The following is a 26,794-nucleotide window of genomic DNA, read 5'->3' on the forward strand; positions in this document are numbered from 1 at the left end:
TTTCATTGCTCTCTGCAGTCGTCTGTCTTTTCCTCTTTGTTAGTCTTTTTCTCTTGCCTCATGTTTTGAGAGGCCCCACGCTTTTTGAGTGAGTGTTCAAATTGTTGAAATATGCACATCAGATTGATGCCACTTCATTTGATGAACACTTTTAGACAAAGACCAAGCTATAAAAAACATGACATCACCTTCTCCCCTCCCTCACGTACTCTCCTCTTTCTCTTTCTGTTGTACTCCCACCCCCCCCAACTCTTTCATTCTTTCTCCAACTATGACATCACCTGGTGTGAAACGTAGTAGCAGTTGTTGTGCTGGCCTCTAGATGGCAGCCTTACCACAAGAGAAGTGGAAAACAGGATGAGGTCATACTACAGCTAAGAAACACTCTTGTAAACAACCCTTTCTTTTCTCATTCACAATTTTTAGATGTGTAACTTTTTCTCTGCAATGTGTGTTGAATCAGTTTATGTCATGGAGCTGCAAAGTATAGCTTTGTTTCTTATATTGTAAGTCTTTTTGCATGCTCTCTTTAGTTTTACCTATAAAAACACACCGTCCTCCATCAGTTGTTAATCAACAGTCATGCTATTGCATTGAAGAGAAAAAATAAAAATTAAACATAATACAATTTACAGCCTTTTGTCCCAATTGGTTGAACAAAATGGCAGATTGCAGTGGGTCGCTTTGCTTTTATTGTGTTTACACCTGCTCAACTGTCCGTCTGCTGGCCCACATGTTTAATGTCTCCCACTGTATGACCAAAGAGGGCACTGTTAACCCGCCATAGTGCACTGCTAGTTGAGAGCCTGGAACAATGTGCCAGAAATTGACTTCATAGAAAGGCGTGTAGATAAATGCTCTCATGCAATCCTCTCCCTCCCTGTCTCTGTCGCTGCCAGCCGTGCTCACACAAAACACTTCAGTTATGAGTTTTACATAGCGGTTAGGCAAAACGACTCCCTTGTACACAATGTCAGCCAAATGGGCTGCTCTTAGTTCCTTGTTTGTCACAGGCAATTGAAGGGGGGGGGGGGGAGGTGTTTTGCTAAGATGCAGTTGAACAACAGGTCTGCAGGTATTTGAGCTGGGAAGAACATTTAGTTTTCTTTTTTTCGGTTTTCCTGTGGTTAAATGCAAATGACATATTATTGCCCCTTGGACTTTTTTTTAATTAATGTCCTTTTATGGGTATTTTGAAACATCTCAACTTACTACGTATATGTAATATTTTTCATACAGCACTCATTTTTAATCCGCTCCGAGTGATTGCATTACATCACTGCAGAGTATTCTCGCTTTTAGTGTGTGGCGTTGCAGACGCAGCACCTCATTCATTCATAAATCGCAGGGTGAGGATCCTTCTGATTGGCCGGCCGTGCGCTACGCAATGTTACGCGCCGCCGTGTCATAGTGAGTGAAGCTTTAAAATGTTCCCTTCAACTCCTCCTCTCACATTTAGAAACGTGCACACTTGGCCGTTCGACAGACATACACTTTGAGGTAGCGAGAAGCGCTTCGATATAGGGATAATGTGTGATGCGGTGTGTGTGAGCTTTTGACAGCTGTCAGTTTATGTGTGTGAACACACTGTCTTTCCGCTAACTCGCTCCTATATGTGTCTCACAGTCCACATCGCCGGATCGGAGAGGGACAATGATGTAAGGGAAAACGATGTAAGGAAACCCGGAGAGAATGTATCCGCGGAACAATGGATCAAGGTCGCAAGCCGAAAGAGGCAGATGCAAAATTTAAAGCGACAGTCGGTCTCACAGAAGTAGACACTAGCGAGCCGCACGCCTGACTATATGCCGTAGTAGCTCAAGCGGTTTATAGGTAAAGCCATGATAACAATAGACAAGTGAAGCTGACACTGGATGCGCTAAATGCATACGCTGAAATAATGTTTATCATTACATTTGCACTTGCTTCTATTTATACTAAGACTTTAAAAGCGGAGAGCAGTTATATGACGGCCGAGGCGGTTGGTAATATGTAAATATGGATGTGCAAATTCTTTTGTTGACAGGGTTAAAGCATTTTGAATATTAAAGTTGTCACCTAAACACACAGAATGCCTAATTATCCTTTACTGAGTGGCTGCGTTTAAAAAATGTCTTCTTTTTTTAGTCTCACATAAACACAGAAATGTACATACATTGCTAAAAATGTGCATTTTGTACTTGAAGTGGAGATAAAAAAAAATTCATTTTCCGTAGTCTGGAATTCGCCTAAAGCCTACAAATAAACCATGAGTCCCAGCCGTCAAGTGTAACCATTTAGATGTTCGGAAATTGGAGTGATCTCAAGCCCTTTGCGTGCGTGTGCATGTCCGGGTGATCGTACAAGGTGACCCTCATGTTTCCAGCACCCAAGAACCTTTTAGAAGCGATGGGATTAGGTAACCCAGCCTAGCCTGCTTTTAAAATTCCCTCAAGAGAAATAGGGATGGAGAAAAGGGGAGAGTGGGATTGCACGAGGAAAGGAGGGATCATTGCTCAATCTCATCTATTGATGACTCTGAGGATAGGAATTTTGACCACATCAAAAATGTAATGAAAACTGCTTCTTTTGAGAAGACGAGACCGAGAAAAGTTGTGACACTTTCACTTTGGTTACATGACAGCATTTTTGAAAACAATTGCAATTCAGCATGTGCAAGCAAATGCTGAAAATGTCTGACTATGAAAATAGAAGAGATGTATGGAGTGTTCATACTGCATGAGCGAGTATGTCAGTCAAAACAGAAACGATAAATCAAGGCTCTGCTGTACTGATTTTACTTATCCACCAATGTGTAGATTAACCGCACTGCTATTTTGGTTACATTACAGTGATCTAGGGTTGCAAGTACCAATTATTCATTTTTAATTGGTTAGACTGTTGATTATTTGATCAATTAATCAATGGATCGGATAAAAAATAAAAGAACATGTTTTAATTTCCAGCCCGGTTGTCAAAATCTGGACATTATTTCAGTTTGACAAGACAGAAAACACTCAAAGATTAATTATATTTCCGTAACTGGTTTGGTTCATAACATGACAGAAAACCAGTAAACAATATTTGATTGTTTTCTGAAATAATAGCAGATGTTTGCAAATATCCTATTTTGATTCAATGCCGGGTTTGCGTTGAAAGACGACTACATGAATCGGAATTTGGGCATTTTGAATTAACCAAGTGTTTCATTATGATAAAAAAAATGATTAATTTGTTAATTAGTTGTTGCCATGATTGGTCGGTTTCTGCACCCTGAGCAGTTCTGATGTCGTCTTCAGTTGAGATAGCAGAACATACAGACTGAAAATAAGCTCTGCTCCATTGCCATTCACCACAATCCGAGAAAAATGCTTCCCCCAAAAGATGTTGGTCTTGTTACCCACACTAAAAAGACAATAGGATAGATAGAAAAAAAGATTCTCAAAATGTTTGCAATATCTATATGCTGTATTGTTAATTTCAAAGCGTTCCATCAACTAATGAAGCAACATGGGGATAAACGATAGGAGATACTGGAAATGGGATTTCCCGCCAGGGGTTTGGGTGGTTGGTGATGTATTCCCAATTCCCCACAGAAGTCATCCAGCGAGTCACCCCTTGTTATCCCAGGAAAACTGCCTGCATTCTGCAGGGATTTAAAATACCCACAAGGGAATGCCATAAATGTGATTTGAGCAACGGTATAAAATTGAAGCCATTGGATCAACAGAGAGGAAGAATTGGCCAACAAGTTTAGAAAAAAATAATAATTTTGGATCAGCACCAGCTAGATTTAGTTTATTTTACATTTTTGGAAGTTGTTGCTGCTTATTCATCTTTTTAGGACACATTTGGAAATAATGTAACTGATTGCTTGACAGTCGCCCGGAAAGAAGCAAAAACAGATCGATATTCTTTGACATTTTCTTTGTCTGGTTGTCATTTAGTCGCTTATTTGGAATAATTAGCTTGTCCGTTCCATTGAAAGCTGATCTTTTTGCTCTCTCTTTCTACTAATTTCTCCTCTCTTTTGTTGTCCCTGTCATCTCTACTCAACAAAAACAAATGTGTCATTTCTCTCATAAAGAAGAAATTACCGCGTGAAAGACGTCAGCAATTAATGTGACGTGAGGATGACGGTGAATCAGTGCCAATGTGTTTGAAGCAAAAGAAATCCACAATGAGGTTTTCAAGGGCATGCAACAAATGTTTTTTTCAAGGCACCCCCCACCCCTCCACCTACCGTTTACCTTTTTGTATCGTTTTGGAACATGACCCCTGGTTTAGGTTTCAGACATTAGTAGCATAATTGTTGACCACCTGCTGAAATGGAAAGCAAAGTTTGCATGTTCGTGTAAGACCACCTGCTCAAGTGAAGCCATTGCTGCATTCGATTGAACACTGTTTGGGCTTAGTGGTTTATATGCTGTATAAAAGACCTGTGGGGGGGGGGGGGGGGGGGGAGGAATATGAGAGCAGTTGGGAAGGTTAAAGAATTCAAGTATTTTGCAGTGTGTGACACTACTGCTGTGTGTATGGGCATGTCATTGGTTTTGTAATAAATTAATTCTACACGCCCCCCTGTCTCATCTTTCCTTCATACATATAAATGACTTGGCTATGTGTTAGATTTCCATGTGAGAGCACAGATATTAGATAAAGTAGATTTAAAAGCTGTGAATGATTTCAGCAGCCGGTTTAATTTGAATCTGCGTCGGACAAAGTAACCTTGATCACTAAGCAGAAAAAAATGATTGGAGACGTTGGCAGGACTTTGCTTGACCAGAGTAAAGCATCTACAGCAAGTAGCTCGTGAGCGTGCCTTAAGCACCATCATTTGTCGGCTGGCTATTTGTTGACAAATAATAATTGAGCTTGTTTATGTTTACACTGGAACGAGTGTGTGCTTTCATTTTTGTCCAGCATTCAAAACACAATGGTGTTTTATTGTGGCTGAACTGCGCATATTTATTCTCAAAAGGGCTTCCATTGGAAATAAAAACAGTGACTTTGTAGATTTACAAATATGCATTGCTCTTGTACTACTATACTCGTTTTCTACTATGGCTTTGTTGCCGTTTAAGAAATTTCACATAACTGTTTTTCCACGATAATTACATGACCCAAAGCAATCACTATGCCCGCAGTCGTCCTTGTGGAAAATAGCTCACTGCCATGAATGTTGGTGTTAGCCAAGCTGCCCTCTTAGTATTCAAGTTTGAATAAGAGCTGGCAGCTTTGCTAATTCTCAAATGGGCAATTTATTTATGTTATAGCTATATTTCTTTAAGGCTTAGGGTTGTGTGACACTCTTTAAAAAGATTTGACAATTTTTTTTCCCTTTTTTTTTTTTTTTAAACCTCTATTTAAAGTTATATATTATATTTTCAAACCAAGTTACCCAAATTCCGCCTTTTTCCTTAGGGTCCTTATTTTGAAGAGAAAAAAAAATCATTCTATATAGATACCAATATTAACTTATATGAAGGACATATCTGTCCCCAATTCCTCAGTGCCATCCCATAATAACTTCCTGCGTGAATGTGTACAGCTTCATTTTCCTTTTAATAAAGGAGGCCTCTGATGATCCTTTATTCTCTTAATTTTCAGAAATTAGTTATGCAGTGGCAATCTTTAATCATTTTCATTTTGATCACGAGTCTCCTATTTTTTTAGACCAGTGTATTTCATCTTGTGACTTGCAGAAGGGTCAACATTAAAAATATTTTGACACAGTGGTGCCAAACTGAACAAAACTGAAAAGAAAAGAGGCAGCCAATTATGCCTGACATCATCCCACTAAACGTCTCATGACTGAATGGCATCATTTTGTTTTTGGGCAGAGACGCTACAATTTCTTTCTTTTCTACATGGTGGCATGGTATTCACTATTCATGTCATGTTGCAAAGAACATGACTGGTATTTGCTTTCCCACTTTCTTAAATAACTAATTATAAAGCATAACTAATAAGAAGTGAAGACATCTTGTGATGTTCTAAAAATCTTAATCCTTGGACATACGAGGTCAAACTATGAGGTCGTCTTATTTGACACTTTGTCTCTGGTCTGTGACAAGTGGCCTATTGATCTTAACTTTTTTTTCCCCTCCCTTGCAGTGTTACAGAAGTGATGGATATTTTTTGGTGTGGTTTTGCATAGTTCAAAGGCAACTCTTGCTTTTAGATCAACTTTGTTTGCAACAATTCTGTTGTATTTTCCCATTGAACCAAGGTGGCTTTACAGCTGTCACTGCCTTCACTTTGAGGTTGGGGAGCGATCAACTTTTCATCAGCGATGGCTTGAAGCGTGCCTTACAGCTGCAAATGAGCTGAGTGGAACAGTTGACAGCAGGACCCCCACTGTGCTGTTTGAATGACAGAATGAGTACTCGCATATAACATGTCACGGTGAGCCAAATTTGAGGTGGGATGCCCTTTTATAGGTAAATGAATTGTTATAACTTGAGTCCTTCTAATTTGAAAGCCTCCAAAAATACATGAAATACCAGATTGTCTCTTCACAATGTCTGGTGACGCATTGGCGAGTTCCTGTCTCCGTGTGTTGTTATCCATTCGCAGTTTGATTTAGATCCTGACCACACATTAAAGAGATTCAGATGAATACAGCCGCTAGATTAGCATATGAAAAGACGGTGACAGGACATGCAATAATTTTGATGCCATCTGCTGTCATTGAAATTTATTCGAGGGTGATGTGTACCTGTGCGTGTCTGTCGAGGTGTGTGAACCACGTGTACATTTGCAGCGAGTACAGTACACCGGCTTTCCACTCGTGTTAACATTTTCTTTCCCCCATTGCGATTTCTTATCGAACACGTACTGTGAATGTATTATTAAAAACACATCAAATTGTTTCATTTTGTCATGATTTATTCATTTGGAGGCAAATTCTCCGGGATACAACCATGTCTGCACCACCTAACTCATGTATTCATGCTCAGATGCATGGAAGCTCTCACGCGAGCAACTTAAATATTCCATAGCTACTTGGTGTCCTTTAGAAGTTCTCCGCAATGTATCAGTTGAGAGTCCATGACGTATGTTAAGAATCTTTTGGATGCTCCATAGATGTTTCTATTGAAACGGGTTTATTAATGTTGAGATGATGCATATTACATATTTGTGACATGTTAGACCGACTGTCATGGTGCTTTCAAGCTATGGTTCGCTTTCCCTCTTGGTGCAGAATGTTTATTGAACACAGTAATCCAACTTGATTTTAGACCAGATGAACCACACAGTTCCAAATTGAGTTGGCATGGTTTTGTTTATGGAGAGAAAAACATCCAATAATTTTTTTTTTTTTAACTAATCAGGCTCATTCTGAAAAAGAATAATGTCATAAAAGGATCAAATGAGTGACTTATTTGCTTCTCCTCCCTTAAACTACGTGCACTTTTATATTTACTGTTGTAGCGTAGGGATAGATTGCCCCGTACTTTAAATAATATAATAGTAATGATAATAATAATAATCTAATTAATCGGCAGGCATTCATAATTTACTTTAATCTCCCACATCCTTTTTTTTTTTGCTTCTTCCTTGTCTTCTACAACATGACTTTTGTCCCCATATCCTTTTGTTAGATAGGATATTCAAATTAAAGGTGCTGCATTCAGATTTCTTATAATCCCAAGATTCAAAGTGTTTTGCTGAACAAAGCCAGAAAATACATCCGCTTTCCTTGGTGATGCGCAAGGAAAGCGAGAGACGCGTCACTTGTATGCGAGTTGGCATCATTTGAGTAAGAGAAGGCTTTCTAATCATCTCTCTTTCTGCCAACATCCACATTCCTTTTACCACCATGTGCTCAGCACTTGGGCCAGAATCTCATACGGAGGCTGTGATTAAGGGCTTTGCGGTGTTTGTTTCAAATGCATCGGCATGGCAGCCAGACTTGGATCTGGTAGTATGTTTGAGGCAATAAAGTTAACATTTAATGCATTATAGTGATTATTTCCAACATTGTCGATGTGCAGATGAAGCTATGCGTGTTTGACGATGATGCATTTAATTTGCAAAGACATTGCCAATTGAAGCTTATCTGCTTTGCAAAATATGTTTCCCTTAGATTATTTCGCCACACAAAATTTGTATTTGCATATTTACCTCAACCCTATTTCAAAGTACCCATGCCGAGTTTAAATTTTCCTCTCACTTTCTCCGAGCTGTTTCAGAAAGACTGCTTGAAGCATCGGTCCTGCAAACTCGTGCTCAAGATTTTCTCGCCAATTTTGCAATAGTTGTTGTTTTAGCAACTCTCCCCATCTCATTTGCCTCAGTATCTTTAGCTTTTAACGACATTACCATCCTTACTCTAACTTTATTTGGCTTCCCTCCGATTTGCATCTCAGTTGGGCCAGTTTGCTGTCCTGCAGCTGCCTTTGTTTGTGCAGTTATCTTTCTATTCTTCCGTCTATCTATTTTTTTTTTTTAATGATTTTATCGTTCTCTTTTCCATGTTGGATGGACTCAAATTCTCGATTAACATCTCATTGAATGTCTTACGCACCTCTAGGCTGTTTTCTTTCAGTTTAGTCGGACAACTCATTGCGTTTTGGAACGTGTCAGAAGAGGAATGCAAATGAGTCACGGGGATTGCACGATGAGCTGGCTTCAAAACCATGATATCATATGGCCGTGTTATGGGCCTGTGCCTTCGAAGCCACCAGGATGCCCCCGTGTGCTCAGTGCATCAGGAAAAATAAAAGCGCTCTACATCTGGGCTATTTGCATACCATTTGCATTTGAACCCCAACTGGCTGTTTTTGGAATGCCAAGAGGCTAAATTCAGTATTTATTACTCAGGACCATGACTAGTCCCACATTTTTGTGGCATTTGCATCTGATTTGCATGTCTCTCAGCCTGGTTGTGGGAATATGGGGCCAGATGACCTAAATTGTTTCAATTCCACTTTGAAATGAGTAAAAAAAAAAAAAAAACGGATGGATAAAGGCCTCATATCACTATTAATCGAATTAGGCTACTTAACATATGAAGGCGTAAATATCGGAAGGGTTATTAGCCACAGTGGCAAGTCAAAGAAAATTGCTTTTTAACTGAACTCGTATTCCACGGAGATGTGTGACAATGTGCGTGGTTGTGCGTGTGGTCTAGAGATTGAACAATTTGTGCTCTCAATGTTGATCACAAAGCTCTCCTTTCTCTTTCGATATCTTCTCTATCTTCTAGTTTGTCAAGGGCGGACAGTTTAGTTACAAGACATCAACCTGCCCTTGAGCGTCTTAAGTCTTTGAAACCAGATGGACGAATGGTTGGATGGATGGATGGATGGATGGATGGATATTTAGAGAGGATAACAGATATGCAGTAGATTCTTATGAGAATGTTATAATAGTAAGAATAATACTGTATAGTATAGAGTAAACCTGTTGAGGTTGACATCAGCACCTACCTCTCACTTTTATTCAATTGTAAGCTTTAGCTTCACCTGCCACAGTTCATCCAGGGCAGGTGAGCTTTTACATACAGGTGGCTTCTACGCTGCTCTTTCTTTGTCTTTGTGTTCCAGGGGTCGAACCTGGAAGAAAAGGAAGAAAACACACACACACACCTGCATGTTTTTTTTTGGATCTCATCCAGACCATTTCATAGTTACTGCAAACTAATGTATAACTTTTGGAATACACTTAACACGCACACAACGGCTGGCATGCACATCTCTTAATGAAAGTGAAGCGCCGTAGCCGAGAGCAAATAACAAACAACTGGGTTGACAGTAATGTAAAAAATGTAGGGCATCATTATTAAACCCTAATTTTCCCCTAAATTTAGCTGGTTTGTCTTATATTTGCATGGAATTACGGTACTTCAAGTGTTACTTTTCTATCTTTTTATATTTAATTAGTCAGCATTGATCTGATTTCATTTTCTTTCACTGAGGCAACATGTGAACTTGCTGAGCAGACATCTTGAAGGTTCCATTCTGGAGAAAAGTGCGATAAAAGTGAAATCACAAGTAAATGACTGTCTAGCTAACCTTCCTCCTGCCCTTCGACGCTGACTTTCTTGCCCTTGACTCTTAACAGTCTCCCTGACTGTGTGGATCATCTTTTCATGCTTGCACTGATGACCATAATGGCTTTCTGTCTGGGCTGCAGACTCATGATTGGCCCCAATTAGTGTTTGAAACTGAGGATTCATATCATTGTCTCTATGCAAGGTAGGATGTGCAGTGGCAAAAACCGTTTCTTTCCCCTGCGTGCACGCAGCTCAATAAATCACCGTTAATACGAATTTAAAATCACAGTGAAGCCATTATCACATTTTCATCACTACCACTGGAATCTTTCTAGCTCATATGTGCTCTGAGTTCTTTTCTTCTCTCTAGTTTTCAATGTTATTGTGTGTTTTTCAGCGTTTCTAGTCTTTTCCTGTCGGCTGGAACGTATTTGCTGAACCCAGGTGTACTCATTGGCAGCCAAATTAGTACTTGGCTTGACTCAGCATTCATCATTCCTGTTCCTTTCTAAGCATTGCTTGCCTATTAGCTTGAATTAACTCGATTTAATCACCTATTATTATGCTTCAACACATTGGAGTAACTTGAAACTTCTAAAGTTTAATACCGTTTGTTCTATGACGTGGGCGAACATGTGATTATTTTGGATTTTAAAATAAAGGAAATGAGAAAATTACCACTCATGACACAGTAATAATAAAGTCCAAAATCTTTGGACAGTCACATGCATGTGATACCGTCCTGCCAGCTGCCTTTTTGAATGGCCAGCTCAAGTTGTTTGGCTTCAACTTGAAGGCCTTGAGCCAAACTGATCTTGATCTGAATGCTGATCTGATTGCTTCAGTTTGTGCAGATTTTTAAAAGAAAACATGGCACTTCAACATGGAGCAGTGAATTCCATTTTGGTGGTGAGTGAAGCTCTAGATAAGAACGTGACGCTGTTAAGGTTCTTTAAATTTTCTTTGAATAATACTAAGCAACATCCTCGTTTGAGTCTTATGCATCATAGCTAGGGTAAAAACTTGTGCCTCACTCTAACTTTGCAATACTTTTCCCTCTTTACTTGGCCTTTGCACCCAATTTTTTTAATACCCCCCCATTTCAGCCCACTTTCCTCCCGTTTGATGTTACAGCACCATGAGATCAGATGTAATGGACTCACTGCTAGTTAAAAACTGGAGACAATCCCCAAGTGCATGGTTGTTTTTAAGATGCTGTCAAACTGTTTGGTAGGATATCTCTGGTATGCCCCCAACTGTGCTCAACTAAGCGAACACGCCGGCTTCCGAAAACACAGTGATGCACATTGACATTCGCCCACCCAGCTATGTCATGAGATTAACCATGGAGCATGTCTTTTCTGCAAAGATCTCTAGTGATCCTGTTTACCAGTTTCGACTCTGCACACACTATTTACAGCTGCTCGCAATAGTCTCGACCTCGCTAGCCTCTAGTTTGATGGAGGTGGCTTTATCCTTTCTTTTCATTTTTCCAAGTCTGCAGCCCCAACAGAGGTTTCCACATGGGACACAATATGGAGCATGTGATCACATTTTGGCACTCCTCTCTTTGGAGCCAAAATGGCTTTAGGGTCTGTTTTCACTCGCTGTTTTTTGTGATAGCTTATGACCTCATTTTTTCTGCATCTCTCTGAAGAGCTTAATGTTGCATGATAGAGCTGGGTGATTTAGCCCATCAGTGATGTTCCAATATTTTCACGTCACATTGCACAACTGCTTTTTTCCTTGTCGCTATATTTTTACAAAGAATAATTATCACCCCGCATAATATGCCTGAATATTCAGCCCCTTTGTAAATACTAATCAATGACTAAAAATGACTGAATAAGATGCAGTTATTTATGTCATATACAATAAATTTATACATAATCACAAATTAAAACAAGTATATAGACATTAAAATATTCACTCTTAAACTGAAATAATACTGCACAGGCAGTAACATGTTGCTGTGTAACTGCATGAGATAATTTATTTCTGGTGAGAAAATGTTTACAATATTTGAATGTTATTTTTGCCTTTCCTCTGCATTTTAAGATATTTGCGCTGGGGAATGTGTGCACGATTGTCAGCTTGTAAAGACGCTGCTTGGGGAACTTGTATTGCTGCAACGAAATGGTCTGTGTGTGATTTTGAACAAATGACTGACAGCTGAAAGAGCATCATTTGTGCCCTGTGTGCGTGTATTCAGTCCCTCTAATGACAGTTGATTGCATTATCATCCATGCCTGAGTGGCTGCTCACCCTTCTAGACGGATAGACCAACCGCCAAACCCCCAGGCCCCCCTTGTGTGTGTCGTGTGTGTAAGTGTGTTTGTGATAGTGTGTGTGTATCTGTGTCTATTTGTGTGTGACTTGATTGGAGGTGAAACTCGTTAATTCTCTAAGGCCCATACACATTTGCCACGTCAGTAAGGCCCATGTGCACGCATGTACTGTACACTTGGCCCATATATCTTTAAATATACATGCACGTGTTGAAAGTAATTTGTATTTTGATTTGTGCACACTAGTACGGGTCATGTTAGCTCTGGTATACGTCATAATTTAATGAAATTATTTATTGTCCATCATCTTTCTTTGTAATGGTGGGCTTAAAGTACCGTATTTTCCGCACTATAAGGTGCATCTTCAATGAATGGCCCATTTTAAAACTTTGTCCATATATAAGATGTATATACATTTGGCCTGCGGGCTGGACTTTGGACACGTTTGCTGTAGTGGCTCAATATTGGTCCATATATAAGGCACACCTGATTATAAGGCGCACTGTCGGCTTTTGAGAAAATTGGAGGTTTTTACGTGCGCCTTATAGTGCGGAAAATGCGGTAGGTTCAATCCTGAGCCCCTGTGATCACGTCAATGTCCTTGAGCAATATATTGAGCCCGCAGTTGCTCCTAATGCCACGCCACTCGTAGGTGAATGAGGAGAGCGTTAAAGCGCTTTGAGTGCCCTGAAGGTGGGAAAGCTTGATACAAGCAAATGTTCATTTACCATCCAAGAACCATTTATATTTGAGTAAAAGTCCCCAAGTCGTCTTGATGCAGAGCACTGCGGTCACTCCCCCACACTGCTTTTCAGTGCACCTGTCCACTGAGCCATCCTGGCATCCAGCAGTCTGGTTAGCCAATAAGGCCAGACAGGCCTTGTTAGCTCAGTCAAGTGTATCTATTCACCCCAAAGCTACCCTTTGCACCAGCATGCTGGCTCCTATAACCCTCTATTGCATTGCATCCCAAGGTCAGCATGTCCTCTCTGTGTCGTATGTGTGTTGCCTTGTGTGTGAAGATAGTAGATAAGAGGGGCCGTGCCGGGAGGCCAGCATTGAGCTATGGGATGGAAAGGATGGGAGGGAACAAGGCAGAAATGACAACACAAATGTGTTGGTGTGCGCGTGCGTGAGGCAATGTGTGGGGGATCGGGTGGAAAACTGGGTCATGATACAGTATGTGTGTGTGAAGCTCACGAGCATTGTATTGAGCCCCAGGGTGGCCGCTGTCTGCATCTTCTGTGTCTCTCGAGCATACATTTGCATGTGTGCGTGGACACACGCACGCACGACGGGGTTTTGGCAGTGGCCTTAACCTTTCAATGTTGTCTACCAGAGGTAAATGCTTCAAAGGGAGTCAGAGATACTGTGTTGCTATACTTGTGGTGTTTTCGTCTCATCTTGGTGGCTTTTAGCTCTTTTAAGTTGCTGTTTCGAAGATATGTTGTATTTCCATAAGTGCATGAGATGAGCATCACATATTTAACATCTTGCAGCAAGTAAAACATGAAGTTAGGCTCCCCCAGAACCATTTGGTGTTCTCTCTCACAGCCCCCTGCAAAAGTAATATCTCATCAAATTTATACTAAATTCAAGCAAAACATTTTCACACTTGACAGGTTTGTTTGGGATAAAATGACTCTGGTGCTATTTCTCAGTGTATGGTTTGTTCGATCAAGTGTGAACGCTATCATTCGAACCCCGCTGTGCGCCAAAATATTGGCCAGACAAACTCTCGGGCCGTTTGGATCTGTTCTGCTGAAATGGAAACATTACACGGACCAAAAAACACAGATTAGTGTTTTTGGAGCAGAAAGCTTAGGGAAATCAGAAATATATAGCAGTTAAGTCCGGTACAGTCGTCAGAATTGCCAGTGGTGCACGGAATTAAATTCTGTAGCTCTTCTAGACATTTTGGCTGTTTAAATATAGAAATACTGCAAGTCTATATAACTAAACAGACAAATTAATGTTTTTGAGAATTGAGTTATAGCTTATGAGTGGACACCCGCTATTTGCAGGCGATAGTGACTGACAAATTCTGTGGATAAGTGAAAACAGAATTGTAATTGGATATGGCTGCCACAAAAAAAAAACATTTAGAACTAAGAGGATTCTAAAGCATTGATGCCATGGATCTCGCATGTATGCAATCATGAGTACATGTTACATAAACTGTAGTGGGTACGTTATTCAGCACAAACCATCTTCACATGAGGTTTACGGATAGTATTAATTAGCATTCTATCTTAAATAGCAAAAAATGATGTGGCATCATGTGTGCAAACAAATAAGTGCACGAGCACTTAACACAAATAGTAGTTATTTATGAAACTCACCTTTTGGCATTTACATACGTTAGGTCTTCAGGAATACAGACAAATTAGCACAGTTGACTAACAATACAGGAGATGCATTTTGCCTGCAAGATTTTAATTTTGTAATTTAGGTTCTTGGCCCTATTGGAGCCACAAAAGAAAAAGATGTAAACAACTTTGTAAAGTAGGTCTACGCGTCTGCAAGGAAGCGTATGAATTGAGTTGATAAAGAAACCTGGGTCATAGTACATGATATGGATCCATAATCAAGAGTGGCAATTAAAGAAGTCTGTATCAAAGGGCCTCGTACTCTGAAAGTTGAATCCCCAGAGATCTCTTTCTAACATTACTTTATAAGATCTGACTTCTCTCGACTTCCCTGGACGGTCTGAAAACCCAAGGAGGTGCTCATAAGCGGCATCATTCTATTGTTTCATTCTATTGTTGTTTAGTATGCCAGACGTGCCGAAGTCTTAGAAGATGTTTTGACACAGTTAAACAACATAGAATACTTTCTTAGAAAAAAACCCAGATGATATTTTACCGATAGCAACAGCTATCTACTTAATGAGAGCAAATCACTCCGTTTACACTTCCTGTTTGTATGTTGTGCACATTCGCATGCTTGGAGTTTTGGGAAATTATCTTATTGCCAGTTTGTTAGATGTGTTTTTTGGTGTGTGTATTGGTGCTCTCCGACACTCCAGCTGAGCCTCATCTCTACCTCTGCGGGGTGCTTCACACACCTGTGGGTAAATCAATAACATACTTACAGCACAGAATGCATGAGTCCATTTTCCGTTTTTCTTGGCTTGTATTTGGATGGTAACTACTTCTACACATGCTCACTTGTGGCATCGTGTTGTTTACATATTTGTTAGTTATTTTGCTCTCTGTATGAATGCACTGGCTTTTAACCCCAGCTCTTTGTCCACCAATCTGTATGTCGCTTTCACAAATTCACCCCCAACACTGACCCTTTCTCCTAATCTCCATAGTGAGTGTGTGATTGAAATGTGTTATGACCTTGGGTACATGGTGCAGACACACACACACACGCGCACAGGTCACATTTGTGAATAGCACACAGACGTACACTGTGTAAATAACTTGCATACAAACACAGAGTCAAAGCACATGGACACACAGGGAAAGATTGTCTTATTTTCACTGCGCGGGTTCAACTGCAATCTCTCTTTTACTGAAATACTCAATTTCTTTGAGGGGGTCAGCTGTTGGGGTCAGGTGTAATATTTCCCATATATGAGATACAATATAAATCAAAGAGTTCATCTTTGGGTCCAAATGGAATTAAATTGTGATTTATGTTATTGCCGTGTATATACACAGGCTACAAGTATAACTCCTGCGTGCTCACCGATACCGATACTATGTAACTGATACCACTAGTTCTTGTGGTACATAACATTTTTTATCTTTTGTTTATGTCTGATAAAAGGGAGAACAGAACAGAATTTATCATTATAATACACCGACAACTCACTCTGAATTGGGATTATTTGTAATAAATTAATAGTACAAAATAAAACCGATAGCTGTCTAAATTGTAGTGAACTGAAGACCAAAAATAACACAGGTTCAATAATGTAGTTTCACATCATATCTCATACTACCATTCATACCACTTGATCTCTCCAGGTCCTCTTTGTTTAATAATTCTCAACCAAGTTTTTAAAGTACAGACATGCTCACAAATTTTAGGATGCTTGTCTTAACCCTAAGGGGTTTTCTTCATCAGATAAGTCAACCGTTTTTTGCGTACATCTGCAGTAACAACATTTCACATAATTGCCTGATGGCCATGATATGCAAAAACTGAGAAAATCACTCCTTTGCCATTGGCTACACCCCTATACCTATGCAAATGTTATGCAAATCCAACTTTCCAGGGATTTCCTAATCACAGCGTTTCATAGAGTTGTTGAAGGATAAGCATACCTACATGCTGAGTCATTGCAAGTAACTTTGCCACACTGATCAAGAAAAGTGAATGGCAAACTTTGGAACTCATGATTGGCTGTTATGGTTTCTGTTGTCAAAGCATGTTATGATGTAGGAGCTGTACCTAGCCTGGTTTTATTTGTGTTAATGTTTTTTCTCTTCAATTTTGCATGAACTTACAACAAATGAGAGATCAGTGACTTCTGCTCTTGCCTTTGCAAAACCAGTTCGGACATGTGTTATCACGACTTTACACGACATTCAGGTGTGTTCGGCCCCCCACAGTGGAGGCTCTGCCGAACCCCTGAGACCGATTCACTGGACCCCTTGGGTTCGATCGAACCCAGGTTAAGAACCACTGATTTAGATAGTAGTGTCTTCCTTAATGCATGAGTTTCAGTTGATGTTCTGGAAAAAAAGAGGAAAATATTGAGAAAAAAACTACTTTCATAAAAATAGTGGGAGGTTACACATCCAAAGCCTTACCTTTCTCCATAGACTAGAATGGCGCAGGACCAAAGTGTCTGCATAATGTGGAATGTCTATTTTTTTTTTAAAAAATATTTCATCATAACTTAACTAAATAATGTGTGAACAATGAAATCTTGTTTTTTTTCTCTTTTTCTCAGATGACCCAGCCGAAGCAGATTTGTGGCTTCTGAACAGCTGCACTGTCAAAAATCCTGCAGAAGACCACTTCAGAAACTCAATCAAGTACTGAATTCCCTCTTACTTTTCTCACCAACCTTTTCCATTTTAAACTTTTTAATTACCGGTACGTGTAAATTTCGGTCTACAATCAGCCCACCTGGCCGTAACATTTGTCAGAACTGTTAAACGGCTATTTCAATGCACATTACACACACATGAGCGGAAAATTAGAGAAAGGGATGTACATTTGCATAAACGCCGTCAAATTAAGCTAGAAACTGTTTTGCATTTTGATTAATTTTCTTTCATCGGGGGCACACCCACACCCAGCGGATGTGCTTGTTGTGCCGTGAGAGCAAACAATGATTCACTGGGTTTGTAACAATTTTGGAATTAAATTGTTCTTAGCCCTCCCAGAAAAATCAACCCGTGTAAAGTGAGTGTAGGTATAATTAAGTGCATTATTGCATAAATCCTATTTTTTTTTTTTTACACTGAACGATTATTGTCGATTTGAACCTTTTGTGTAAAATGTTTATACGCTGGGAATTCAGAGCCTTTTTATAATAAGTAAAATGCTGGTTTCTTGGTTACAGATTTAAATATTAGTGACTCAATCTCTTTCTGAGAAAAACAGCTAATGAGTTTGAGCTTGTCTCTTTAGTGTTCGCAATTAAATATAGGCAGAAAGGGGTTTGCAAATCATTGGATTCTATTTTTTTCAAGGGGGGGAGGGTTGTAGAACACATGCATTTCTTTCGATTTTTTTTTGTTTGTCCAGGAATCTAAAATAATGAGTCACATGTTTTTTGTTCCTTTTTTTTACCATTGACTTTAGCACATAGACACATAAAGAATAGTGTGTGTGTCTGCCTTTTATTACAGCACTTGATGCTTGCAGGAGGTACAGTATCAGAGCACCCCCCATCCCCTTAATCTTTTCATGACTAAGAAATAATATGCAAGATGACAGATCCCCTTGCACTGCATTGCACTCAGTCACACTCTTGACCAGTATGCGTGCGTGCGCCTCCTGGTACGAAAACCATGAGATCTTAACTCGCACAAACAAAGATTTGTCCAGTTTCAAGATTAATGTCCTCTTTTTTTCTCATTATTTTTTTTAACAAGAGTGTTTGATGTTTTTGTTACAAGTTTAAAGCCTGCAGTCAAGCCTGTTGATCCTTGTTTGAGATTAAAGGTCAAATTGAGCTCTATGCATTTGTAAGCATTCACCTACAGTGTTATAAAGGTTAGAGTACGTCAGATACGTACACTAAGGGAATGAACTACTTCTTGAGATTCCTCAATGGTGGTTAATTAAATCGCATTGAACCGTAGCTTCCTGAATTCATATTGAATCATGAGATTGATATAGATTCCCATGCATAGTGCTGGCTATATTTTCATGGATTTTAGTGACAACTTAAAGGGATTTCAGACCCCTCTGTTATGGTTAAGAGAGGCAGAGTGTAAATACATTTTTATTACTTCTGGAGAACTGGGGCTCAGCAGTCTTCCGTGCCAAGTATGGATGTGAATGTTTTGGAGGGTGAGTCTTTGAGAGAATGTGAGCAGATGGGGATATGACTTGTGTACGTTGTTCATCCATCAATCCTCTGTATATTCCGCTTACTCTGTGTGCTTTCTGTGCGAGCTGGCTCCCATCCCAGCTCCCATTAGGCAAAAGGCACGGTACAGACCGAACAGACACCTTGTTAATTACTAACTAATTCACACCAGGGGAAATTTAAAATCGGCAAGGAGCTTAACATGCATGGATTTCTACAAACCCCAATTCCAATGACTTTAGAACGTAGTGTAAAATGTCAATAAAAAAATAACATAACGCAATGGTTTGCAAATATCTTTCAACCTGTATTCAGATGAATACACTACAAAGACAAGTGTCATGATTGGGGCTAAAGGGATCAATGTGGCTCGGTTGTTCACAAGCAGGGACATGAGAAGGTTCATCAGATTTTGAACAACCCCCTGTGTAATTAGTTCAAGAGTTTACGAAGTTCGTAATACGAACATTTCTACATCCAATTGCACCAAAATTATTGCTACTGCTTGATTGAGATTCAAACCTGGATTGCCTGCGGCTGTAAGGTTGACACACTAATCACAAACTCACTATACTGCCACTTAAATGAAATATTTTCATCTTAAATGTTCAACCACATTGTAGGTGTCATCTTATTGTTTATTGGTCAAAATCATACAGATGTACGCTCCAACTTTCCCCTTAAGTACTCACTTTGTTGTATAAACTGGTAATCTAGCAACTGAGGAATGCTAACAAGTCAATTAGGAAGGATAATGGGATGCATGTATGCATGTTTAAAAATGCTAAAATTAATAGTTTATTTGATGTCAAACACTTTTCATATCATTGACTTTGATTGAGTTGCGGAAGCTGTTGCTCACCGGCATGTAATTAAACAGCACTGTTTGTGCTTGCATTTTTTTTTTTTTTTTTTTGGCGCATGTTGAATTTTTCACTTGGCTGTCTCCACAATCATTTTTATGATCAAGAGAATGTTTTCCTAATGAATTAGTACCAAATTCAGAGTTCTGTACATCAGTTTTTAAAATACACCAATCCCCTGTTATATTGAAATTCATTTCATTATCATTTTAATATTCATGAAGCAACCATGAGAGAGTGTGTGGGGGGGGGGGGGGGGGGGGGGGGAGGAACATTCCTTTTAATTGAAAAGGGACACACAACACACAGAATGAACCCTTGGAATGTCTCCAAATTGTATATGCTTTGTTTATATTGTGTATTTAGCCAGATGTTTGCTCTGGTGCTGCAAGTAATTACTATGGCCTCTAGAAACACTTTCTTGGCAATGTTGCTTTTGCAGACGTCAAACTTTAAACTCTTTTTGCCCTCAGTAGTTAAATATGTTGCTGGACAAAGTTTCTTTGTACATAAACCCTATTACTTTTGACAATTTGGGCTTTTTAAAATTATTTCCTAACATGAATTTATCTTGTATTATTTTGCTTAATTAAATGATATTTTTACACATTGTCTTCTACAGAAATATAAAAAAAGTAAGGACAACACCATTTGACATTCATCAAGGTAATCTAATTTATTTGAAATTAAATGACACCATAAACGAATGCATATTTCATACCTATCATAGTTCCTTTTTGATCAGGTCAATATGTTATATTTTATCAGTGATGTTTCTCTCCTAATCGGAGTCTGCATTTTAAAATGATAACCGGCATCACATTGGTGTGAAATATTATGTAACGACCAAAAGAGCTAATTGAAGATCTACTTGAAGAAGGATTTATTTCTTCAAATGCTATTGAATAATTTATATCTTGCATAGTTTAAGGCAATCTTTTTTTTTTTTTTTTTTTTTTTTTTTTTAATTTCCTGATTTAATTACCCAGTGAAAGAGCATGCATGCCATTTTTGCTTCATAGAGTTAAGAGTGGTGAATATGCATCATAGAGCTCTTAGCCACATCTGCTCATTAGTAAATTGCCCACTGATGTTGGGCACACAGTCAAAGCAACCGGGCGATTGTGAGGGCAGTAGGGTGAGCCTAGTGTATGTATTCTGCAGTGACAGTCGAGTATAAATTTCAGATGTACAATTGTACAGGTTTTATTAAGTCATATTATTTGTTGAAAAGGTTTTGCTAAGTTGTGGTTAGGTACAATGAAGACATTGTTTCTGCTTTGTCGTTTATAAATAAACTGAAGTGTGAGGCCGTTAACGTGTCATGTAGTCTGAAATCCGGAGTGACCTTTATATTTTTTTCCTCTTTTACTCTGGGCAGTTTTTTTTTCTGTGTCCACTGATTCCCATCGACAAGACGTACATTTGTCGTTGACTAGACACAAACGCTTGCGCGCACAGACGATGCTGCTTAAGGGCTGGTTTTGGTACAACCCAGGGATTGGCATTAAATCTGTCAGTTCTGGAGGGCATTAGCCTACATTTCTGGGTAGACACAAACATCATTCCCTTCGAGAAAGAGCAAGATGGGCAGACCATTGATGGGATATAAAAAGTGTATTTTCGAGTTCCGATACCATTGAGCTACATTCAGGACACCAATGACTACACAAAGGTCAAGGGCAATGCAATACAATTTGACTTAATTTTTATTTAGTTTTAGCTTAATCGTGTCTGTTTTGTTTGTTTTCTTTGGTTGTCATTATTAAAAAAACAAACGAACAAAAAACTGTTCAATCAATCAGTAAACCACTATCAATGACATGAGTGGGCACAACAAGCATTCTTCTCAGTTGTGACCAAAATCAGCCATGTCAGATTCCTGATTTATGTTGTAAAGACCTTAAAACCTGGAGGCTTTGTTCCTTGCACGTCACGAATGGGCAGCGGCGTTTACTGAGTATACTACGTTCTCTTTTTCAAGTCTGGAAAAGTAGAAGATAAGCAAAGCAGACATCAGAAGGGATGACGCCAATGTGATGGAAGGCTAATAATGTTGAAATTCTTTTCCTAATGGACTTGACTTTTATCAGCTCCATTGGCTTTGAATGGCCAGGTATTAGTTCCTCTCATTTTCCAGAGGCACTGAAAAGTTTTATAGACTTTCTGCAATGGAATGTCAAGTCAGAGGACATTCAGTTTATTAACAGTCTTACTACATCAATTTGGTTCTCTTTCATTTTTAAGCTATACCTTTAGGGAGGGTACAGGAGTTTTCCACACAAAAGTATCGGATTTAATTTTCCTTGATGATCAACATGTTTTCATACAATACTAAATAATAAAGTATTTTTTCCACTGCATTTTTATCACAATTATATTTCAAATGTGTTGAATTTAAAACACAAGTGTTTAAAAGTTTTCGGTCATCGAACCAACTTGAATAGCCACAAAAACAAACCATTTGGGCTTCAGCAATCGAACAGTTTGGTATTTGGATGTCTTGCTTTCGATGCTATAGAATAAACAAGTATTCATATTAATATTGAACAATTGTTCAAAAGCGAGTATGCGGCAGTGACCTCAGAATTTGACGAACACTGGATCCTTAAAAAAATGATCAGTACAAAATGCGAACCGGTGTTCGACTTTGAGCATCACAATTGTCAGAATCAGGACCCAAAAGAGAGTCGCGATCCATTTAGGGTGGGTTGCGGACAGCTTTTAAAAACACATCGTCGTTTGATGTTTCTGCTTCGGTACAAAGACGTAACAAGTTTCCTCATTGAACGTAATTAGGTAAGCGACAGGAGGTGTAGCTTTCTCATTATAATTTACACCATGAGCAAATAAAGTGCAGCTCAGCCTCTGGCTAGCAGAAGTCATATTGAGTGATGGGTAACACCTTTGGGAAACATATCACACGCATGCGGTGCCAGAGGCTATTTGTAAACAAAAGATGTTTTCTATTGTTCTTAACGTTCGTAAATGTTGGTGGTGACAATGTAACAATAAATTAAATGTGGATCCCAGGGTGGCAACAGATGAGAATCTAAACCTTCCAGGCAGGTATTAAACCTGGGCTTTTACATTTTGTTTGTCAAAATGTAATATATTTTTTTAAAAATTGATAATATGAATTACACATGAATTACCTTCCATTTTAAGATGTCAAATGCACAGCCAGATATCTTAGTCTGTTTCCAAATTAAGGGGCGTCATATCCCACACAAACTGGTATAGTACCGCATCTATGTGTTTTTGTGTTATGCTTAGCATGTGTGTGTACATGAATATTTGGTGAAATGAATGGCTGCATAATCACAGGCTGTCATGTTGTGGCTGTGGCTTTATAAGGCTTTTCAAAACAGCAGTCACAAACAACTACAGGCTTTTATCCGTTCAGTCTCAGATGGACGGTTGCTTTTAAGACACCCCACAGGGTTCCAGCCTTTTTTCAGCTGAATCTCAATTGTGGGTTGAAGCCCTTAGAGCCCAAGTTACTGGTAAAATAGGATTGGAGATAAGACGGAGACCTTTCACCCTGGTGTATTGCAAAAGTCTGAGTACATTTGAATACCAAGTCAGATTTTGCATTTTGTCTAGGGATTGAGTTGGAGTTTAGTTTCGGTGCTTTAAGAACTCATTTAATCTAGTATATTGAATAGCTCAGTGAGCATATCATCCATTTTAGTTTTGAAAGGAACATGACAAAGATAAGAGCATTTTTTTTTAAATAATGACTTTTTAAACTAGGCCAAGCATTTGATGTTGTATTATCCCCAATATTTTTTAACATAGTATTTTGAAGGTTAAAACCATATGGCTAATATTGAAGCTGGTAAAGAAGAACAGAGGGAAAGGAGATATTCTTTCATTTATTCTGTATTCTCCCTTTAGGATAGGACAGGATGAGAAGTGTCTCATGCTAATAACTTTCTCTCCTTCTGCAGAGGGAGTCTCAATGTTGCGTCAGCTTTTAAGATACTTGGCACATGATTGCTTCTTCTTAATAACATCTTAATAAAAGACAATTTTAAAAGACAATCTTAATAAAAGACCATTTCTATGAAATATCTTTAGACATCCTAAAATTATATTTCAAGTATCAGGATATCATAATATTATGTATATGTGGCATTGAATGTTTTTTCAAACAATAGGACCGATTAATGTAAAGAAAGACTCCCATTTAAAATAGTAGAATTAATTTCCGTGTTAATCTCTGATCGCTGCCATAAAAAAGTTACTTAAAATTTTGTAGAACATTTCAAATCTAAAAATAGCTTATAAAGTGTACTAACGTGATATTTATGGCCGCTAGCCACTCAACATGTTGGAAACTGTAGCATTCGACTACCTGTAAATGTCAATTCTAAGAATCCACATCTCTATCATCTCTGTCAATGCCAACTATTGACACAGTAGTTAAATATTTAATGAAAAATATGTTTTTGTCCAACATACAAAACAAACTTTATTGAATAATTACCTATTTAATTGGATGATCTACTCTCTCCTTCAACTCTGATGAAAACTTGAACTTCGGGCTATAGTACTTCTACAACTTGCCACCCTTTCTCTATTTACCATTATCATAATTTCTGAATTCTCCAGCTCTCTCTCTCTGACCAGCTACAACATACTGTGTGTGGGTGTTCATAATAAACCAGCTGTCAGTGAAAATGGAGGTCATTTTTCTTGCAATTAAGTTGGTTTTACTTTGCCAAACGGTTTTCTTTGCCAAACGGTTTTGATATAACCAGCTGTTACGTGAGATTCCTTAATTTTCTCTCCTTAGTAAATGGAAATGGATTTTTTTTTTTTAATGCAACAAAGGATTAGTACTGTTATCCGAGGAAGCACAAACATTATTATTCAGGAAATTAAGTGGATGTGAGGTTCTAGTGAAGCTCACAGAAAAAATCATAGAAATTAAGTAGCGTTGTAATATAATACATACAGATTGGCGCATACTACGATGACAACAGTAGCGTCAAATTCTTGGCATTGTGAGGGTGGTATGTAAATAATTGTCACTGTTGTGTCACTCCAGGGGCCCAACTATTAGTATACAAGAAATTAAAAAGAAGTTTGTGCAAGCTGCTTAATTTGGTGAAAGATGCATTTAGTGTGACAGCAATAACATTTTTTCTTGCAAAGCTGTTAACGATCGAGAGTTTAGAAGAGTCCATTTTGATGTTTCAGGTGCTCCAGCTCTTTCCTTCAGGACATTTTTCTCTCAGCTGGTGATGACAGATGACCACTAGGTCACACCATGACAGCACTTTGTCTCTCATTCTATCACTCAGTTATCCCTGCTCTACTTTTTCACCTTCACTCGCTTTGGCGACTTTACTTTTTATACATCCTTTACTCATAATTGGCCACATTTTCTGTGAGTTGTCTTTTGTCTTGGGTTTCTTAGTTGAAAACCTTGAGATACAGCGGATACAAAAATGCTGAAATTCCTCTTCATCTTCAGCTGTGATGCAAAAGCTTAAGGCTAACACTGACTGGTGTTTAGAACGGTTCTTAAGTCTCTCCACCTTGGCAACATGGGTTTCATGAAAAACACAATTTAAAGATGATACCACACAGATGCGTGACAGGTGGTTTTCACAGATTCTCAATGGTATAAATTGATTCCACCTCTGACCCAGACACTTTAGCCATCTTGCATGGTGAAATGAATAGCAAAAGAACAGTAATTCTTCACCTTTTTGTGAGAAATTCCCGACAAATGAAACTACTAGACAAAACATTTCATGCTTGACCATTTTTGGCACTAGCTGTGTCAGACAGCTATCAAAGTCACATGATTAATGCTATGGACTAATCAAGATCTAATAGTACCGTATAGTAACAGTGCTTTGATGAGCCCCAAAATAGGAACATACAACATCAGTATCCTCACATTCCGCCGTGTTAAAGAGCTTAAAAAATTATATAGTGATGGTCTTAACTTTTGTTTATGACCATGAATGAATATGACTGAAAAATATTTATATAGTGAAAAATACAAAATTATACGTAGCGTAAACCCACAGCATTAAAACAACAAATGAACAAATAAAACTAAATAAAATAAGTTGTCTTTCCACTCCACTTATCATCACGTTTGAATCTTTTGACATTTTAATTTTAGAAATTGAAAATTATGCCTCACAAATGTCTCAAAATAAGATATAAAAAATGTCTGATTAAGTGGTGCCTTGACAATGACGATGAGTGCAAGGAAATGTCATTGCGTGAGATGTAGTTGATCTGGCAGCTGGCATATGGATAATACCACATTGACTCCGCATACACACATACAAGCTCGCAGCACCTGCCCCTCCACCTTGCTTGTTCTTTTGAATTCGCTGAAACTGCTTCAGTGACACGAACGATACGAAGAACAGCAATGCGGCGTGGAGATGAGAATCTGTTTTCACCATTTGTTTGGTCACATTTGTCAGCATAAAATAGTAAAGGTGGCCATTATGTACTTAAGCCGTGTTTTGTGTGAGAAGGTACGAGAGACACCACTGACTCAGGTAGCAGGTGTGTATGCGTAACAGCCAGCATAGCAGCTGCTGTGTTCCTATCAAGTATCTTTATATAAACACAGAGTGCTATGACACTCAACCAAACTGATGCTGAAACCTGATCAACCAGGATCCGTTCACCAACGGACAAAGACAGTGTGGAAACCACAAACCTAAGCAAACACACTCTACTTTGATCACAAACATGACAGTTGAGTCACAGATGAGCCTAAACCTAAAGCCTTTTTTGTGCAGGTTTCTACATGCTGGGGGCTAAAAATGTTTAACTTCTGTGAGAAAAGGAGCTCATCCAAGGTGCATCCAGATGCATTTTCTCTGGTGAGCTATGCATCTCGGATTGTTTGCTAAACGAGCAGTTTCGACTAGCGGCAAGATATTACAGACAACAGTCGTGCCCTCTTTAAATGTTGCCATGCACCTCGAGGGTGATGATTGTCAGCTGTATCGCTTGAGAAACTTTGAAATAACACACTGATTAAGACACACTTGACTTCTCAGTGGATGTCACATCCATCCTCTATAAGTTAAATCTTCCAGACATGCTTGATATACATTAAGTCATGTAGTCAGTAGAACGTTTGACCTTTCAGTGGCTTATGCTGAAA

General features: G+C 38.8%; 1 protein-coding gene across 4 annotated transcripts in view; it reads left to right on the top strand.

Annotated features, from left to right (window-relative positions):
• Nucleotides 1-26,794, top strand: part of cdkal1 (CDK5 regulatory subunit associated protein 1-like 1) — a 129,592-nt gene that overhangs the window by 3,637 nt on the left and 99,161 nt on the right. For all 4 annotated transcript variants that reach the window (XM_061289303.1, XM_061289302.1, XM_061289305.1 and 1 more), the window contains one exon: nt 17,183-17,267. In XM_061289303.1, coding sequence (XP_061145287.1) covers nt 17,183-17,267 — 85 coding nt within the window. The remainder of the gene's footprint in view (nt 1-17,182; nt 17,268-26,794) is intronic.

This window comes from Syngnathus typhle, linkage group LG10 (assembly GCF_033458585.1).
Source record: "Syngnathus typhle isolate RoL2023-S1 ecotype Sweden linkage group LG10, RoL_Styp_1.0, whole genome shotgun sequence".
Lineage (NCBI taxonomy): Eukaryota > Metazoa > Chordata > Actinopteri > Syngnathiformes > Syngnathidae > Syngnathus > Syngnathus typhle.